The sequence below is a fragment of the Onychostruthus taczanowskii genome, unplaced genomic scaffold (genome assembly GCF_017590055.1).
Source record: "Onychostruthus taczanowskii isolate IOZ18803 unplaced genomic scaffold, ASM1759005v1 scaffold30, whole genome shotgun sequence".
NCBI lineage: Eukaryota > Metazoa > Chordata > Aves > Passeriformes > Passeridae > Onychostruthus > Onychostruthus taczanowskii.
Genome location: NW_024500350.1, coordinates 2,187,357 through 2,207,037, shown reverse-complemented (window position 1 = coordinate 2,207,037; position 19,681 = coordinate 2,187,357). Strand labels below are relative to the sequence as shown.

The 19,681-nt window shown below is 44.6% G+C and overlaps 1 protein-coding gene across 4 annotated transcripts in view; it reads left to right on the top strand.

Moving 5' to 3' along the window:
* TMEM94 (transmembrane protein 94) overlaps positions 1-19,681 on the top strand; it is a 50,828-nt gene that overhangs the window by 10,217 nt on the left and 20,930 nt on the right. For 2 of the 4 annotated variants that reach the window (XR_005953031.1, XM_041409366.1), the window contains exons 3-12: positions 9,331-9,450; positions 10,128-10,255; positions 10,822-10,958; positions 11,604-11,800; positions 12,427-12,578; positions 12,862-12,964; positions 13,266-13,352; positions 13,851-13,967; positions 17,663-17,719; positions 19,511-19,615. Coding sequence is in view for 3 of the 4 variants with exons in the window: in XM_041409366.1 (XP_041265300.1) it covers positions 9,331-9,450; positions 10,128-10,255; positions 10,822-10,958; positions 11,604-11,800; positions 12,427-12,578; positions 12,862-12,964; positions 13,266-13,352; positions 13,851-13,967; positions 17,663-17,719; positions 19,511-19,615 (1,203 nt within the window). In the remaining variant the exon portion in view is untranslated. The remainder of the gene's footprint in view (positions 1-9,330; positions 9,451-10,127; positions 10,256-10,821; positions 10,959-11,603; positions 11,801-12,426; positions 12,579-12,861; positions 12,965-13,265; positions 13,353-13,850; positions 13,968-17,662; positions 17,720-19,510; positions 19,616-19,681) is intronic. The other 2 variants (XM_041409368.1, XM_041409367.1) reach the window with 2 other exon arrangements.

The window sequence follows — 19,681 nt, the reverse complement described above, 5'->3', positions numbered from 1 at the left end:
ACAGTTACCCATAACAACTGAGCTGTATTGTCCCAGTGTAATTGCTGCAGCCTGGATACAGCCCTGTGCCTCCTGGCCAGAGCCTGGAAACGTGTTCAGGGAGCCTGTGCTGTGCTCCACATTGCTCCAGCTCCAGCACTGTTGGTCCTTGTTCCAGGTTGCCTAACAACAGCTACAGTCCTACCTTTGGACTGAAAAGTGGCCCAAGTCCTTTACCATTTCTCATCCTGCCAGTGACCATGTCTCTGTGTTTATTCCCTGCTGTTCTCTAAAAGCACAGCTCTTCTTCCAAAGGCTTTTTCACAAACTGATCCTTTTTCCACAGGCCTCTCTCATTTATGCTGCAGATTTTGTATAGGTCAGTCCCTGCCTTTATACTCAGCCTTCTATTCCAAGACCCACTTTATCTTCAGATCCCAAGTTTTTGTCTTCTGCTCTTTCATTATATTATTTAATGCACAAGTGTATATCCAAATGCAATTTCTGATACCAGTTGATATCAGAAGGAAGCTAGATAGTACAAATTACTGCCCTACACAAAACACTTTAGAGCAAGGTCTCTTAGCAGTGGAGTGAACAAGAAGCAGCAATTTTATCCGGTGCCATTTGTGTGAATGACCAAAGCTGGAGTTTTGAGTTTGGGACCTCTAACTGCATGAAGCACAAGGACTGTTTCTGGTATTGCACAAGCAAGTTGTTTTATTCACTTTCATTTGAGTCTCCAAAAGGTACAAAGCCATGGGAAACAGATCAGCAAGCACTGTAATAAAGAAGGGGTCTTGCAAGCATATTGTGAGGGTTTATCCACTCTTACCCAGTCTTGTTGTTGATATTTTCTTTTTTGTCTCCTTTTTCCTTTGTGTTGAAAGGAGTAGATGAGTAGTTCCTTAACAGGCAGGAAAGAAAAATTGTGCCATTAGGACGTTTTCTTGTTTTTTTCAGTGTAAAATTGTTGTCTAGTAAACAAAATGCCCTACAGAAGGATAAAGGATGTTTTGCTTCTTTCTCTGTTCTGCTTTCTCCTGAAGTTACACTAAATAATTACAAAGTGTCTGCTTCCCTTCAGCTTTGGCTCTGTGACATTACACACCCATGTGTAACTCAGTGCCAACACACTAGTGATAACCAGACCAAGTGTTGGGTTTATTGTGAATATTGAGGCCATTTAATGTCTGCCCTTCTTGCTTAAAACACAGAATATGGGCTGTGCCTAATGAGGCATTTGAATCTCAGAAAAGGTAAGGAAAGGAAGAGCTTGTCCAGGTGGGGTGGGTGAGTCCAGACACTTGTACGTGGTCTTCAGAGCTGCACAGTATGCTGAGACTGGAAGCCTTGGCAGTGCCTGTCCTGTTTGGTACCAGCCAGCTGTAATCCTTGGCAAGCTATTGAGGTGGTGCTTGTCTGGGCCAGTTCTTTACCCTTTCTGTGTGGAATGAAAGCAATTGTTTTAGTGATTGCTCTGCAGAACTAGGAAGCCCCAGACAGAATTAGGACAGCACTGAAGTAGGAGCTAAATAAAAACTCACTTATAAAGGTGCGTCCCTCCAAAAGTGGGAAGGAAACATTCCTGCAAATGATGAGAATGAGAGAGAAGGCTCATTCCTTCTTCCCCTTTCTATCCCTTTGTTGTTTTTCCACCCAGCCCTTCCCTGTCTACACTTATCCTTTGCCTCCTGTGTGACATGCCCAGGTAAATGTGGAGCTGCAGGCATGGCTATGGTGAATGCCATGCCTGCATTCATTTATGTGCACCTATTAGTTCAGATTGTGTGGCTCAGGATGAATATGGGATGCTGAGAGGGGCTTTTGCAGCATTCTTTATCAATGAGAGAACACTTCAGATGGGACCTGTAACCATCTCAGCTTGTTTAAATAGCAAATACTTGTATTTTTTAATGGAGCTTGAATCCAAAGCTGAGGAGTCATCTGTGGGGCAGTTAGTATTCCAGGGTCTCTTGGTCTTAATTTAGTCTTTTTCCATGCCTTCTCAGGTGTTCCTGTAGTATATTTTATAGCACTTTGTCCTACCTAATTTGCCATCTGCTTTTGCACAGACCCCTGTCTGTCAGCATCATTCCTTCCTGTGCATGCACACGCAGCTCTGCAGGCAGCGAGCCCAGGGATCCTCACTGTGTCGGCTCCATCTGATGAATGAACCATTCTCACAGACATCTGGTGCTATCCTGGGCAAACTTTCTTCCCTCTCTGCTTTTTTCTGCCCCTATTTCCATCCCTCATCCTCCCTCATCCCCCACCCCCATCCGCCGCCTCCTTGCTGGATCTGCAGCGTGACTGGAAGCAGGCTGAATTAATCAGCAGACTGGTGCTTCACTCTGCTGCTTCTGTCTCATTCTCTGCAGCGCTGGGCTCTGCACAATCTTGCTCCCTCTCCCTCTTTGCTCTCTCATTTTTGGAGAGCAGCAGCAGTGCAAGTTGCTGGGGAAGTGGTGCAGGAATTTAGCCCAGATGCTCTTCAAACAGGCTGATCTATGGATCCCCCACCAAGGCAAATGCCGCAAAGTAAGTTCTTCTCCCTTAACATTTAATTTCAAAATGGCTTTCCCTGTCTCCCTCCCCAGTCTGCATCCTGCTTGATGTGATGGGGCATGAAGAGCTTTGAGGTTTTGGGGGAAGGAGGTTATGGCAGGACATGAAACAGAGAGTGATGATTTTAGCTAGGGAATAGCTTGTTTTTGGCAGTGACAGGGAAAAGAAACTGTTTTAAACTGCAGTTTTAACCCCAGGACCAATAGGAAGATCCACACAGGATTTTAGCTGCTGACTCCTGCTCTGCTGCCCCTCTGCTTCATGGCTTAAATTTGACTGTTGCTTCTATAGGCTTTGATCTGTAACTGTTGAACCTCCTCATCCCTGTGGGATTCGTCCGGCAGTGTACCTGCCAGGCTGGATCATCGCTTTGGTCCCCAAAGTCTTCAGCTGAAGAAGTGAGGATGGGAAAGAAACTATCAAGGGGGTGAAAGATGTACTGAAGTTCTGTGGATTTCTGAGCATTGCTGGCCTCTGGTGGGGGGGCATTAGCATTCCCTGGAGGGAGCTCTGCACTGGCATAAAGCACTGCTGTGTGTTGAAGCCAGGATAAATACAGACTCCTAGCTGCTCTCTGAACTTGGAGGAGTAATGCAACTGGCTAAATTACAGTAATTAAAGCTTAATAATTGTATAGTGCTTCAAAGTGCTGCATAAACCCTGTCTCTTCCTGCCAGCAGCCTGGTGGGACAGGTAACTATGGTTGAGGATTTGTTGCTCCAAACAGGAATGAAGGGACAGACAGAGGAATGTACAATTCCAAACTGGGCTGTTTCCTGGGGAGCATCTGCCTCTTTCTCTGCTGCTGGGAGAAACAAAGTGCTGGGCTTTGCATTACCTGTGTAGAAAGGTTGATTGTGCCTGTTGGCATCTTTTCTCCGTGCTTTATGGAGAGCATAAAATGTGGATGCTGTTGCATGGATTAAAATGGACCCTGTGCACAGCAAAGTGCATCAGTGGTTCAGGCTGGCGAGTGCTGCTTTGGCCACATCTCAGAGCTTTGAGCTCCTGGAACTCTGTATTTTTGCAGGGGGAATCTGCAGGCCCTGTCAGTGAGCCTCAAAGCATCCACACTGGAGCCCCTGCAGGCACCCAGTTACCCAGCTGGGGGGGTTCTTTTGTCCAGAGGCAGCGGGAGCTCTGGGCTGCCTTTCATCCTGGGCTGCATGGGGCAGGGAGGAGACAGTTGCTGCCTACTGCTCTCTCCATTAACTTGGGCACTGCTGTGCTGAAGACTCTGCTTGTTTCACTTGATTTGAGACCACCAACAGCTAAGCTGAGGCTGCCAAGCTCACGTCAGGTGCATTCAAACCAAGTTTAATAGCTGTGTTCCTCATGCCTTCTGGTGCTTTTCCCAGCATGTCCAGGTTTAAAGGCAGTGGTTCCCGCAGAGCATGGTCTGCTTGGTGGAGCTGCATGAATTGTGCAGATATCAACATACATTTGTTTTTCCTGAGCTTTCCAGTAGCATTCAGGTGGGCTGGTGAATGTTATAATCTTCACAATTACAACAGTTGGTGGGGAGTTGGTAGCCCCATCATAGAATGAGAAACTAAGGCACAGAGGAGTATCTGATTTTCCCACTGTCGTGCAGAAACCAGTGGCAGAAGGAATTAGAGAATCCAGCTGTCCTGACAGTCCAGAGTCTTAATAAAAAATTCATCCCATGGAATAGGAATGTGTCGGGGGGGATGATTGATGTAGTTAGAGAAACATTCTTGGTCACTAGAGAAGCATTCTTGCCTGGACTCAGGGAGTCTGATCTCTTAGAAAAAGTAGCCAGGAGAGCACCAAGAAAGACAGAAAACAAGACTGGGACCAAGGATGGGGTAATAAAGGGAAGTTTCTGGCCAGACTGACTGATGGATTGGCTCTGCTCGTTCCATCTGTGTCACTGTAGCAGGGATGAGCCATTTCAGGCAATCTGAGCACTAAGTCAGCAGCTGCAGGTCTGCAGGAGCTGTATCATCCTGATGGGTGATATGCTTTAGAGCAAGAATAAATCCCTCTCTAACACTAGGCTGCTGTATGAAATGCTGCCCCAAGAAATTGTGTGTTGTCATGTATTTGATGTCTGTCATCCTTTCTGATCAGACCCAAACCCCCACTTTGTGCCATATTGTGACTTAACCCTAAACAAGAATTCAACTTACAGTAATACATGCAAATATATTTGGTGGAGTTACTCCTTATTGTGTGTTTTTGAAGCTGTGAATAATGCTTACATTTCAGGAGGTGTAATCCCTGAAGTAGATTAATCACCTGCAAAGTGACATTGTTAAATTAAAAACTGCCTTCTTTTTCTGCTAAGGAATGCAAAATAGCTCTCAGGAAAAGGAAGAACATTCTGCTGCCCAGTTTCCCACCTCCAACTGTTCAGATCTGAAAAGCAATTGAGTAGAGGTGTTATAAAAGGAGCCTAGTGAGTGCAGCCTGGAAAGAGGGAAACAGTCTGACAACTGCCTTGCAGGGATTTTCTACCACTCTGAATCAGAAGGGTGGATCTGCAGTCTATGAGAATTGAAACTTGTAGCAAATATTTTGTATTCTGTTCACTTATTTGCTTAAACAGTCTTTGTAAAGGCAGTTATCCTTAAGTGTACAGCAGTCTTGGTGAGAATCCCTTATTCTGCAAGGGACTGAATCCACAGAGGATGGAGGATGACGATTCAACCCACTTTGTTCTGGAAAGCAAGGAATATATTTGTGTTCCTGTATTATAAAAAAAAATATTTGGCACATGGTATATCAACATTTACTGGTACAAAAAATAAATATGCTACTATGGATGTGTAATGGCTGTGAGAAAATACAAGAGGACTTAAATATATTGATATTTTGTGTCCATTTCGCTGTACACATTCTGGGATCTACTTCTTTGTTCCTCTGGAAGGAAGCTGCAAGACCTCTGTCTTTCATCAGGTAGCAGAGAGTGTGAGATGGCTGATGAACTTTTAAGGTAATTTTAAACGGTTCTGTGTGTAAAAGAACAAGATGGAATTTTAGGAAGAGAGCTCAGTGGTGAATTTGTGTGAGGATGAAGGTGGGCTGCAGGAAGCAGACATGGGTAGGTAGTGTTGCTCGGGAACAACTTCATGTTGTGGGAGGAAAAATCAGAAAATAACCACTCTTCCTACCAATCAGCCTGAAAATGCTCCTGCAACCCCTGAGGAAGGCAAAGAGAACCTATATGCCATGAGCCAGGCAAGGCTATGGATTTAAAAACCTCCTTGGTATTTGACAACTTATTTTCTCCTGTCAAACTGTGGAGGGTCAACTGAAAGGACAAGGCAAAGAAAAGGATTCTGTGACTCCTCAACTCTTGCCTCTGAGCTGCTTCTTATTTCCTTCCTGAAGAGCCAAACCAGCTCCTAACCCTGGGCATTTGCAAGACCTATCCCAGATCCCCTTTTCCTAATGTTTTCAGACAACCTAAGCAGTAATTCAACATGTAGAATATTGACTACGACTGGAGAAATTCACACATCTTTTCATCTTCCCATCCAGTCCACACCTCAGCACATTCATTGCCTCTAGAAAATAAAATCACATGCACAAAGGAAATGTCCTGCACTGTTTTTCCCCTAACAGCCATCCCATAGATCACAACTCTTGGGAGCCCTGATATCATCCCAAGGCAGAAGGATGCAATCATCCTCTTTTTACCTGGTCCAGCTGTGCCTCTGACACTGAGGCTGGGATGGCCAGGGCAGGGGTCAGCTCCAGAGGAGCCCTAAGTGCACGTAGAGGCTCCTCTGCTCTCCAGGGCAAAGGAGGAAGCAACTGCTCATTTTGTCCTTAGGACTTTTTGCCTTTAGGCACAGGCAAAAGGAAAGTACAGCCTTTTAAAATGCCTCGTGATACCCATCAGGGGTTTGCTTTCACTGTAACCTGGAATTTACTGTCTGCTCTTTCTTTGTTTTCCTCAGAGGAAGCCCTGTGCTGAGGCAGCTGGGTGGGAAGGTGTCTTGCTGTTTCTGTTTGGACCGGAAAATTAGCGGCTTTCTCTTTGAGTGTAACTTCTCAAAGCAAAGATGTGAATGTTGAGGGTTTTATTAATGAACTGACACCTCCTGTGAACGGCTTCTTCACCCTGGGGTGCTCACTTTCTGGTTTGTGGCAGGAAGAGCACTTGCAGCTGATGAAAGGCTGGAAAGATCCCTCTGGGACAGCTTCAGAGGCCTGGGTTTCCCAAAGGTTTCCTTAAGGGCATTTGAAAAATGCCTCATTAGCACTTGGTGACTCAGCAGGGCAGCTTTTGTTGAGAAAACCTGGAGCTGCCCCTTGCCAGGAGCTCATGGTGGCTCTTCTCCCTGTCCCTTTCATTTGGGTCCCAGGCTCTTTCCCACAGCAGGTTACCCCTGTGCCCCCAGGGGCTCACAGCAATGCAGTGTTTGTTTACCCTTTGCCGAATACTCCACGTTCTAAGTGTCAGGATGGGTGTTTAACAATTCCTGCCCTTCCTCTTGCCCAGCCCTGCCACACTGCGCTTGTCCTTTGTCACCTACCACAGCCACGTTCCTCTGTGGCTGCCCTTATCTTGACTGACACTGTGCCAAACCCCGGGAACTCCTGTGTAAAGTCTGGAGCAGGTGTGCAGGTGTTTCAGGGACCTTTTTTTATTACCTCTGGATTTGCTGCCTTTTTGTGCTCACTGCGTGCTGTGCAGTGGCAGTTTCTCTTTCCAGGCACTGTGTGACTGTGGTACACGTTGGCATAAGCACAGCTTTCCTCTCATTTCTTCTGTAGCTCTTGATGAGTGCACTGGAACCAGTTCGATGTCTAAGCAGACTTTTTGCTTTTCAGTTCAAGTCCCCATTATTTTTGCTGCCTTTCATTCAGTGTGTTTTATTTATCTGCTTTTCCCACGCTGGGGAGGATTTATACATCTGTGGGTGCCTTGCTCTGCCCTGGACAGGCAGCAGTCAGACAAGAGAGAGAAGCCTGATTATCCCTTGCTCGGTGTTGTTTGCAGCACTCTGTGGTGCAGCAGCACGGCTGGTGCCAGCTCCACTGCCATCTTCTCCTCTGGGAGTCTTTGAGACACTCCTATGTTTAGTTCTGTGCTGATGTTACCTGGGCTGCTTCCAAGAACAACACAGAACTGCTTCCTCTATTCCTAAAACTGACACAGAGAATGAAAACTGCAGCGGAATTATTTTTAGTTCTGTGAAAAGTGCAGCTAAAGCAGCATTGCTGGACTCTGCCTGGACAGAATTTGCTGTTTCAGGTTGTCCCTGATAGGTGGGAAGAGTGTGTGTGTGTGTGTGTGTGATAGATAGTATTTGAAAGAGAATTTACATTCTGTTCCTCAACACTGTTACAGTTTTGGATTGGACCATCAATGGAAGTGAGTCTGAAGTCCAAGTTTAGTTTGCAGTAAATGTTCATCACGAAACCTTGCAGTTAAGGAACAGGAAGAGTAGATCAGAGCCAAGCTGCACTTGCAGAGCTGGGTGTGTGCAAGCAGCCCCTGAGGAGCAGAACTGCTGCAGTTTGAGACCACGGTGGGTTTGGCAGGGCTGGGAAGGGCTCCGAGAGCAGGAAGAGCTGCAGCTCCTACCTGAGCTCCAGCTGTGTCACACTGCTGGGGACAGGAGGGACAAACTTCCTGCCTGTTTGTGTTCAGTAGTTCTGTACTCTGGGCACAGTAAGACACACATGAACATTTCTGTATGCAGGATATCCTATGTGCTGTACATGCTCAATCTGTTTGTATTAAAACATGAAATGCCCATGAGAACTTTTATTTAGCAGTTCCCTACTGTAGCCCTCTGATGGACGCCTGCCTGTTCTTCCCTGCTGATTTGCTGTCAGTGATCTGGTGCCCACAGTACCTCACTGCAATCTGTGATTTGAAAGAAAGGAAAGTGCTCATACTCCTGGCCCAGAAATGCAGGTGTTTACCCCACTTTGTTGTTACCAGCATCTTATGGCAGCGTTTTCCATATGGCACACTCCTGGGATGTGTCCTTTGGGACTGCTGCCTCTTTGATGAGCACTGAGGGAGCAGTGCTGTGAACTCTGTGCTTCCTGCAAGTCCAAATGTCTCCCTTGCAGTTCAGCACTTAAAACTCCAGTGTTTGCTCTTGTAAAAGGAGGAGTTGATGGCGGGGTCATGTCTGGTCCTGAACTGATCTACGGCCTAGCTTTTAAATCTGGGAGCTTATGCACCAAAGTAGCCACAGAGGCAGGACTCACAAACAGAAATCTGTAGCAAGCAGTTGTGGAAATTGTACCACTCTTGTTTTGAATTGCAGATATTCTACTACTTAGTTTTTACTATTGTTAGTAAAATTCATCCTGTATCATTAAAATTCTACCATAACCGTGTTCTGTTGTCTCTACAAGCTGATACCAGTTCAAGCCTGCATAACCTCTGTTTGTATTGTCCTCAGCCTCTACTGATTAGATCTTGTTTCACAGAAATGACTTGGTATTGTGCTTTGATAAAGTATTTATCAGCACAGTCAGGACCGGTTTGTTTACTTGATACTATCTAAGTGCTCTAATTCCAGCCAGCAGTCTAAAGTTCACAGGAGGGAAGATGATTTCAGGAAAATGGAGAATCAGGCTGGTGATGAGTGCAGGACATTCACAGCCACGTGCTCAGTCAGCCACCAGGAAAAAGCCTAAAAGGAAAACACGGAAGCACTAACCAGTTTATTTTCCTGGCACTTCAGGATGAGATGACCTCAAGTTTGGGATGCTCTGTCAGCCACCAGGAAAAAGCCTAAAAAAAAACACGGAAGCACTAACCAGTTTATTTTCCTGGCACTTCAGGATGAGATGACCTCAAGTTTGGGCCTTACCACAAAGAAAGCCCTCACAATCCTGAGAGACCAATTGTCAGCACTGCTGGAGGGCCATCAGAAGGAAAGGAAAAAAGGGACGTCATGGAAGGTGAGGCACCAAACAGTACAAGTTGGGCACTTGGTCTTCCCTTCTCAAAGTAAAGATGAGGGCTAAACAGAAGTTGGCTGCATTCCCCCCAAGAATGTCCGGGTGTAGAATTTGGGATGTTGAAGTCCTTGGGAACAAAGCAAGGAATCTAAGGGTGAGTTCATGTGAGCACTTCTCTCCTGGATGCCAAAGCTCTGTGGGAAGATGCCTCTTGCCCTGTGAAGGATCTCAGGACTTCAAGAGCCACTATGGGCAGTGAGTTTAGAGGGTCCATCTCAGGTGGAGATAAAAGAGCTCTGAAGCTCAACAGTCTCCCCTTGTCCCCTGTGTTTGCCTGGGATGTGTGTTGAATACAAAGTGCCAGTGTTTATGCAGAAGCTTGAAAGTGTTCCTTGGTTGGTCAGTGACAATGGGACAGCCTGGCACAGAAGGCTTTTCATTCTTCCAGTCAAGAGAAAAGCAGAGAGTGTTGACCCAGACTCACCAGCTGAGTATGCATTGGTGCTGAAGGATTCACACAAAGGATCTGGGGTGCTCTGTGTCATGTTCAGGGCTTTTGCAAAGTTCTGTTCTCCCTGGAGCACCAGCTGCTGTCTTCACCCTTTCTCACTCTGCTTTTCCAAACGTCTGGCTCTGTATTCCATGAGTGCTGACTGTCTGCTGCTCTCCCTTTGCAGGAGGTGTGGAGGAGCAGTTTCCTGTACCATGGTAACCGCTGCTCTTGCTTCCACTGGCCTGGTGCGTCTCTGATGCTGCTGGCAGTGCTGCTGCTGCTGTGCTGCTATGGGAGCCAGCCACAGGGGAGGTGAGCAAAGCTTCCTGTGCTGCTTAACTGAAGCAAGGTGGAGGTTTTATATCATCTTAGTACTGTCTGTGATTGACATAAGTGTTGTCTCTCATTCTGTCCAGATATCTAGGTATCAGCATAGTCACACTGGTAATTGCCTATCAGTCCCTTTCACAGAACTTCAGCCAACTTAATTCTACTTCTAATAGACCTTAATTCTACTTCTAATAGGAGAGACTGAGGGTTTTTTTTTTCCTACAGCATTCCTAGATCTTTAAGACTCTTAAGGCACTATCATAGTTAGGAAGTATTTTGAAACTGAAGAAATTAGTGGCTCATGGGATAAGTTAGTGTGCTATACATGCACTGGCCATATTTGTATTATGGGTCCTTTCAGACCTCTCTAGTGTCTTTATCCTAAAGAAGTGTGATCATGTGTTTCTTTTTGAGCCATGAACCTGTGAAATGTGGAAATAAACAACCAGGCAGTTGAGTGTTTATCTCTGTGGGTGTCTGGCAGTGTATTCTGCTTGTTTACTCAAACCTCATGTGCATTCTGCTTCCTCCTGTTTTGCTGTGTGAAGCCAAGGTGCTGAGATAGTCAATGCACTGGCACTCTTCCTCCTGCTCCTCTTGGATCTCCTCATGATCGGGCGTCAAGAGAGGCTGAAGTGCAGAGAGGTGGAGAGGAGGCTTCAGACCATCGTTGATAAGATAAATGGTGAGGTCTCCTTCATCTGTCCCATTTGCACTTGTGTTTTCCACCCATAGAATCTTTCCCCAAACCTGATCACATGCATTCCTAATTAAGCTTGCTAACCTTCCCCCGTGTTGCACAGAAGCAGGCTGTGGGAAGTGTGTTCTCCTCATGCCTGTCCTGTAAAATAGTTATTTTGAGCTGTCATGTGGCCATGTGCTTCCAAGCTGTGTGTTAGCAGGTGGGTGTCTGTTATGGCTGTGCTTTGGAGTATTCAAATCCTCATATCCTTACAAAAATATCTGCCTTGCAGCAGATGAGGAGGGGAGAACACGTGGGGTTGTACCACAACACGGAGCAGAAGGAAATAAATTTCTGTGCATGAGCATCCTCTCAGCAGGGGCTTTGGGACCTGAGGGGGCAGTTCATTTCTTTGGGGCAGTTTTAAGGACAGTCTTTAGCTTTTCTGTTGTACAGGTTTTTAAATGACTTTAGTTTTGAATACTGAGTGGAGAGAGAAGGGAAAAGCCATCAAGGAGGAAGAGTGGGATGATAAGAGACCATGGGAATGGGCTGAACTTAGCACTGGGGAACTTACAACCACTTAACCACTACAGGATGTAAATCCAGAATTGCTACCACTTCATTCTTTCATGTTTGTGCTTTCAGATACACTTGGCAAAGAGGTGAAATGGCCAGACTCCATGTACCCTGACCTTCACATGCCTTATGCCCCATCCTGGTCCCTTCACTGGGCCTACAGGGATGGGCATCTTGTCAACCTGCCCGTGAGCCTCTTGGTGGAAGGAGATGTTGTGGCTTTGAGGCCAGGCCAGGAATCATTTGCTTCTCTGAGAGGGATTAAGGTAACTTGCTTGTGTAATTTCCCTGGCCTGTAACAATTTATTTCCCAGGTTTTTCATGCTAATACTTTAATTCCCAGAGTACAAATTATTGGAGTGTTTGGTTTCTTCTGACCTTGAAAATAGCTTGAAATTCCAGTTCAGTCAAGGACAGTGCAGAGCTAGCCAGGCTGCATCTTCTCCATGAACTCCCAAACCCACTGGACAGGAGACACTAATATTATACAAAAGCACCATATTTCCTCCTCTCTCAGGTCAAGGGGAAAATGTAATGTGCTGCTAAATATAAGTGGAGTGAATCTATCCAGCAGGATAATATGACATACAAACCTCATCCTTTATCCTGCTTTTTATGTGCAGAAGTAAAGTTTGTCTGCTTTGACCTTCTCCTTACTACTGATTTGTTATAAAAGAAGGTGATATAAAATATCTGATGTAGAAGTAAATTAACTACTCACTTACAAGATCTATACAAAGATTTTACTGCTTGAAGAAGGTTAGAAAAAGTTTAAAGCTTGAAATTTACCTTTGGTGGTTTTAGTTGCAACTTTCACTCCAAATGCCAATTCTCATGAAATTACCAGATGTACTTTAACACGAGCCTTTGGGCTCTCTGACCTTTCTTCTAGGATGATGAGCACATAGTTCTGGAGCCTGGAGATCTATTTCCACCTTTCTCACCCCCGCCCTCCCCGAGGGGAGAAGTGAAGAAGGGACCTCAGAATCCTCAGCTCTATCGTCTCTTCCGTGTGTTGAAAACCCCAATAATTGATAATGTCAGGTGGGTTAAATGTGGGGCACAGTGCCTGGCCAGCTGTCTGTGTCCTTGTTGCTGCCTTCCTGCTAAGCAGGTGAGGAGACCTGAGAAGTTTTCTTGGCAATACTGCTAATTTACCCTGCTAAGTGCCTCACTCTTATTGTAGATGTTGGCTTTTGACAGCCCTCCCTCATAGCATAGGCTGAGCACAGTGTTCTGATCAGCTCTGCTAGGAGGTTTATACCCCAGGAAAGTGAAGGATTAGGGTCTTGGTTGCTGAAATTTCCAGCTGTTTTCTGTTTTTTAGGTGGTGCCTGGAAATGGCTCTGTCACGGCCTGTGACAGCCCTGGATAATGAGAGGTTCACTGTACAGTCAGTGATGCTGAAATATGCTGTCCCTATCGTGCTGGTAGGTCTCATTCCAAGCCTTTGTCCTTGAGAATAGCCATGTTTTGTCAATAAATCTGAAGAATTGCAGCCATCAACAGGAAGTTGTGGCCAGGCTCACTCATGCAGCTGACTCTGTGTGTACCTTGAGCAGTTCAGAGATGCTGAGCCACACAACCATGAGAGTAGAGGGAGGAACTGCAGCAGCAGATCAAAAATAGATTTTTCATACTTTCCCCAGGGCTGGGAATGTTACAAGGCACTCAAAACACCTTCCCTGCAAGTGCCAGTGGTTAGGTGACAGTGTCATCTCTGAATTGCAGGCTGGATTCCTGATCACCAATGCCGTGCGCTTCATTTTCCAAGCTCCTGGAATTGCTTCCTGGCAGTACACTCTTCTTCAGCTGCAGGTAAAGGAGAGGTCTGAGCTTCACTACACCTCCTCTCCAGAGCACTGCTGAGATGGATTCCCTCTGTCAGGACTTAATTCATCCTATGACAGCATCCTGTGCTTCCTGAATTTGGAAGCATGCTGGATCCAGGAGCATGCAGTGGAGGAGGACATCAGCACTTCCCTTACAGACTTACCTTTAAATGTTTTGCTCTCTCGTTTGCCATGTATGTGTTTATCTATATCTATATATATGGTATCCTTTGCCTTTAAACTCATTAGTATTTACACCAAATTCAGTAGAAAAAACAGCTGCAAGTTGGTGTGATTGATTCGTGGCCTCCTTCAATAAACCCCCCTAAGGTGTGCACTGTTTGGCACTGCTTCCAGTCCCCTTCCTTCTTGCCCTGGCCTTTTATCCCTGTTCTCTCACTGTGGTGGAAAAGATGTCATGTGAGAGGTTTTGACTTCTTGTTGTCTCTGTGCTTGTTGGTGATCACAAGTTTTTTTTTTTCAGGTGAATGGTGTCTTACCCATCCTTCCATTGCTCTTTCCTGTCCTGTGGATCCTTGCTACAGCCTTTGGAGAAGCCAGAGTGTTGGCCCAGATGAGCAAGGCCTCCTCCACCTCACTGGTAGGTTTCTCTCCACATGAAACCATTGCAGAGACAAGGGCAGGAGACAAAAAGGCTCTGTGAAGTGAAAATTCAGCAGATGTGTCCACATTTGTAAAACCTTGCTGGATCTTTGGTTGTCCCAGCTGTTGTCCCCTCTCCCTGGAGTGCAATATTACTTCTTGAACAGATGCTTTAATTTTTTCAACCTCTCTACAGATGTCCCAAGGTGATAGGAAGCTCTGGTGATTCCGTAGTACTCTTCAAGGCATGTGTTTTCTGTCAGATAAATACAGTTTGACAGAGGGGTCAACATGGAGATAAATGCCCTGTGGTGGCTCTAACTGGGCAATGTGTAGCCACTGAGAAGGAACGAGATGCATCATATCCTCTGTAATGCCTTGTGGGCTGAACAATCCTTTCCTGAGGCTCTGGGGCTTTGTTTGCAGGCGTGGCCTTTGAGTGGGTCAGGGAGTAAGAGCAGTTTCTGGTGGCTGTGCTGCTTTGGGCAGTGGAGTTTGGTGGTCTGATGGGATGTGGTCCTGAGCTGGATGTGCTGTTGCGTGTCCCTTCTTCTGTGCCGGTGGCACAGAGCTGTGTTTGTCTTCTGTGCTGATTTCTGTTACTTGGACAGAGTTTCTCTCTCCTTCTTGTCCTTCCTTGGCCTCTGTGGCCCTGGGTCTGTGTTTTCTATTCTTTTCTCTCTAGCTGAACATGACTAAGCTGCCCGTGTCCTGGGAGGAAGGTCACGTTACATTCCTTAGCAGCATTTGTACCTTTATAATCTCTTCTCAGTGTTTTCACCACTTTTCCTTTCCTACCCATTCTCAGCATCACTTGGTTTCTACTTTTGAAACTGCCCTCTTTCCCTTCACAATTTGCAGTCCAGCTGGGAAAAGCCAGAGCTCCTTGGATTCCTTGCTTCATCATTCTCAACATTCCCATTTGCCCTGTCACTCATACTTGCTCCTTCCTTTTTTTCCTTTCCTGTCTTCTCTTTTTTCTTGTCCAGGAAACTCTGTCTGTCCAGCCAGCTCTTTCTGTGGCATCTCAGATATGCTCCTTCATCTTGCTGCTGCAGAGCAGCTGCTGTGACATGCCTTGGTCGCTCACCCCCTGACCAGGGCAGTCACTTGGCCTCTCTATTTCCTTCCTTCCTTCTCTCTTCTCTGTTCAAAACATAGCAGGTAAGACCCTTCTCCTCTCCAATCACATGGCCTACTTGGTGGCAACTTGGCTGCTTCTCCACCTTCTTGCCCTTCCTATCATGTTCAAGCTGTTTGATTCCCAATTTTTCAAGGCCAGAGGTGACCTTTGTGACTGGCTGGAAGGACACAAACCAGTGCCCTCCCTGAACAAGCCCCTGCCTCAAGTTTCATTACTACAGTTGGACTGCTGCAACATTCCTTTTAGAGAAGAATTTGCTGTTGGTTTGAAAACATTTGTGCTGCCTCTGATAGGTTTTGTCAGTAATTATTTACCTTCACTGCTCAAAATGGACAATCTGTGTTAGTGGGAATTTCTGCAGTATCTGATTTCCAGCCCTTGGAAAATTTACATCTTTTGTATCCTAGATTTAAGAGCAAAGAGCATGTCAATCAAAATTCTGGTCTGTTGTAACTATTCACATTCCTTTTTACCATCTCTGGCTAAGTAAACAGTTCAAGCACCTTGAGGCACTATAAGCATATTTTCCAAACCTCTGATCTTTCTCTTGGCATTCCTCTTAGCTTTCTCCACTGTTTCAGGAACACTGTAGGGTTATGAATCTCAAACCCCACAAAATATTCCAGTAATAGCTGTGCTTTTGATAAATTTCAGAATAATTTGGACTTTATGCTCTGTGTTCCCTTGTTTTTACAACAAAGGATCCCATTAGATCTTTCAGCCACTGCTTTAAAAGACCAGGCTTTGTTCAGCTGCAGAATCCTCATCCTGTAAGTCCAACCTCCATTTTCTGCACCTAAATACACAGCCTTAGTTTTGTGCCTGTTGGGATACATGTTTTTGCATACTGCCCAAGCAATCCATATTGTTCTGTGACAGTGATCTGTCCTCTTTACATTGCACCCTGCCCTAAACTTTGTATCCTTTACAATCTCTATCAGTAATATGTTGTTTTTAGTTTTCTCTCAGGTTATTAACAAAATACCCAGATTTGTCCCTGCTTGAGGTAGTAAAACATCATTGCAAATATTTTCTGTTTCTCTTCCATTTAGAGATAGTCTGTTTCTAATATATAGCATGGGCCCTATTACTTTGGTATTTTCATTAGAAAACTAGTGAAGCATTTAGAATCAAGTTAAATTACCAAATGGTCTATGTCAAAAGCAGTACTTTTATCAGACAAATTTGTAATTTTGTCAAAAAAGATATCACAATAGTTTAGGGAGATTTGCTGCTCATATATTTGTGGTGTTTGGCACTGATTGTATTATTCCACTTCTTTTCTTTGAATGGAGTCTCATATTAGCTGCTCTTTTATTCTGTCTGAAATCAAAGTCTGTCTGGGGTCCTGTGGTAACTTGGATGGTTCTCCTTCCCTTTTTGGGCATTGGCACCACTTCCATTGAACTGGGACTTAATCCATAGTTCAAGCCTTCTGCAAAATCAGCAGTAACAGTCATTGTCCAGACCTGCTAATTTAAACATATTTACTTTCTGTAGCTGGTGTTGGAATGGAAAATATTTCATAGTTATCATATGGTATGATTGTATCACTGAATAAGGAATAGCAATATTTATTTAACACGTCTGCCTTGCCTACAATGTCATTTGCAATTTCACTGTCTTTAACAAGCAGTGGTCTGGTTTTAATTACCAACTGGTATACTTTTCCTTATTTTTTATGTTAATTCTTACTTCTATTTTTCTAAAACTGGTCTCTTATTTTTACTATGGGATTGTTGCTTTTTTAAAATTGTAACAAAATATTCTTAAACAGTTCCTAATTATCCTTCGTAGTTCTCAATTTAAATGAATTCTGACATATTTCTCTTGGCTTTTTCAGCTTTGTTGAACTGATCCTTTTTCAAATGCCAGATATGCATTATTATTTGGGCTATAGTTTTATTTACATATAAATGTAATTGCCGTGGTCACTTGTGTTTGTTAATAGGCTTAAATTTAAACTTTTTCAAGACTACATCTAGTGTGGAATACCTTTGTGCTGAATGCTAAAATCGAGTTAGTGAATTTCTCAGGGTAATTCCAAGAGCACCGTGGTGGTGCCCTGCTATAATTTCTTTTCATTTCCTCTCCACATCCCATTCATATTGCCTCAGTCCTCTGTGTCCATTGTGTTCCAGGCACCTGCTTTTCCAACCCATCTTCCAGCCTCCTTCCTGTAACTGACCCATATAAGTTAAAATCCGATCACTCAATCCTGGCTCTTTCTAACTAAAAATAGCCACCCAGAAAGATCCTCCTCTGGGTCTAATTGCTATTATTTTCTCTGTAGACATTTAGGTAATGACTGTGTGTTCCTCTGTGATGTACAGCACCAAGCACTTTGCCTGTGCTTCACAAGTAGACAAAAACAGAGTCCATTAAAGACGTAATTGCTTTGATGAGTTATCGGTCTGCCTTGGTACAGCGATTCCCACAGAGCAGGACTCCTGCTTTCTCCTCCCTGAAGGCACATCCTGTGGGAAGGATGTTCCTCATGGCACATTTCTGAGCACAATTATAGTAACTGGTCTCTTCTCTTGCTGCAGCTTGCTAAGTTTTCAGAGGACACTCTCAGCAGCTACACAGAGATGGTATCTTCTCAGGTACTATTATTATGAATTGTTTTCCTCCATCTTCACTGCAGAACTTCATGATATCCTTTCCCTTCCTCTCTGATCTCCTGCTTGTTGCTAGACCCTTTTTACTTGTGTCAGTTGTCCATTGTCACTCATTTGTTGCTTTAATTTGCTGTGCATGCAGGTTGCATGTCTTTGCCCTCCATCTCCCCATGTAAATACTGCTGTGCTGACTAGAGTTTGAGGTGACCTCAATACTGGGTCCAGTTGGGCTTTTCTGAATATTGCAAATGGTTTGAAATCAAATTTTTCTGTCCTGGAGACTGTACCTCTTTCAAGTCCTGTTCTAGAAGTAAAATAAACTTTGTATGGTGTGTGTCTGAACGAAGTGAAGTATTTTGCTTGTACCAGAAAAAGTTTGTTCAAGCCAAAACTAAAACCCAGAGGGAACAGTGGTCAGCATCCAGACCAAACTGCAGAGGGGCCATGGGATCTTCAGGCTTTTTAAAAGTCTGATCCTGCTCCATAGGCTTCTTATCAGGCTTAAGCACATTATTGGTGCTTCCAGAGCTGGGGCAATTAAACATTCAGGAGCCTTTTTTCTAGGGAAGGAACTACTCTGGCCACTCTGTAAATTGCATCATCCAGGTTAAACAGATGGGTAGAGGAAAGATACTTCTCTATCTGGAGTTAAGAGACCCTCCTTTCCATGAGGAGGCAGATGGACTCCAGGAGTGATTAAAAATCCCTTGATATGATAAGAATCAGTTCCTGTCTCCTTGCTCCCAGTCACTCAGAGGAGTGCACATGGGTGCACACACGTGTTTCCTTTGCTGAATATTTTGTTGCTTTTCTTTGCCAGTTCATCATTTAGCTGAGATGTTTTTCAGATACTAAATGGGGGTGATTTTAGCTGATCTGCCTTGTTGAGGAGATCTGTTTCTTTCCATTTGTAACATTTTTGCTTAGAAGAAACTGGTTTAAATAAGAGCATTTTTTTTCTTGGTGATAGCTCCAGATTGTTTTGCATACTAACCATTAGGGTCCAGGGAACATGATTTGAGGAACTTTGGGGGAAGTGCTCTGCAGTCACAGTATTCCAGAATAACAGCTAAAAAGCAGTAAAATAACACAGTAATTCAATCCTGGTTTTGCTGGCTTTAGGATTGCCACAGGAAAACACACAGCTCTAGTGCTTGGATTGATTACTGCCATCCAGACTCTCTCTGAAACATATCTGTGTAGAAAATGAAGGGTGCCAACTGGACATTTTAATTTTGCAAAATATCTCCTTCTTTCTGTTCCATTACAATTCCTTTGTAAGAATGGAGTAGTCAGGGCACCTTGGCTTTGTTTCTGATGTTATCATTGCCTCTGTAAGTAACCTTGAGCAAGTCACCTCACCACAGGGACCCCATCCTTTAGCTGATTTGCAGCATGGTGATGGGAACTCAAAGGCCTCAAACTACACAATCCAAGGATAAAAACACCAAAAGTGACAACTGATTCACTTGAAATGAACTCACTTCAGAATTAATTTCTGTGTTTTTGGGTAGACAAGAGGTAGTTTCAGTGAATTCTCAATTCAACAATCAGACTGACTGTTAGCAATCAGTGGAAAGGGAAAGAAATGCTTTTCCCTGAACACCAGCACTGTATCAGGTAACAAGTTCCCACAGAGGCTGATGTCTATCTTACAGTGTATCCCTGTGTTGAAAGTGAAAGCAGGTAATGTCATACTCCCTTTTTCCCTTCTCTCCCTTCATCTTCCACGGAATGAGTCTCTAACTGGCTGATGTCCTCTGCTTCCCTCCTCAGGAAATGATACGCTGTATCTGGAGCCACTTCCTCTGTGTCTTAAAAGGCAAATCCCCAACTCTGAGCTTCACTTCCAGCTTGCTCCACAGTCTGGGATCTGTCACTGTGAGTATTGCTGGGTTGTCAGAAAGAGGAGCCCTGTGAGGATGCTTCATTTGCATCATTCATGTC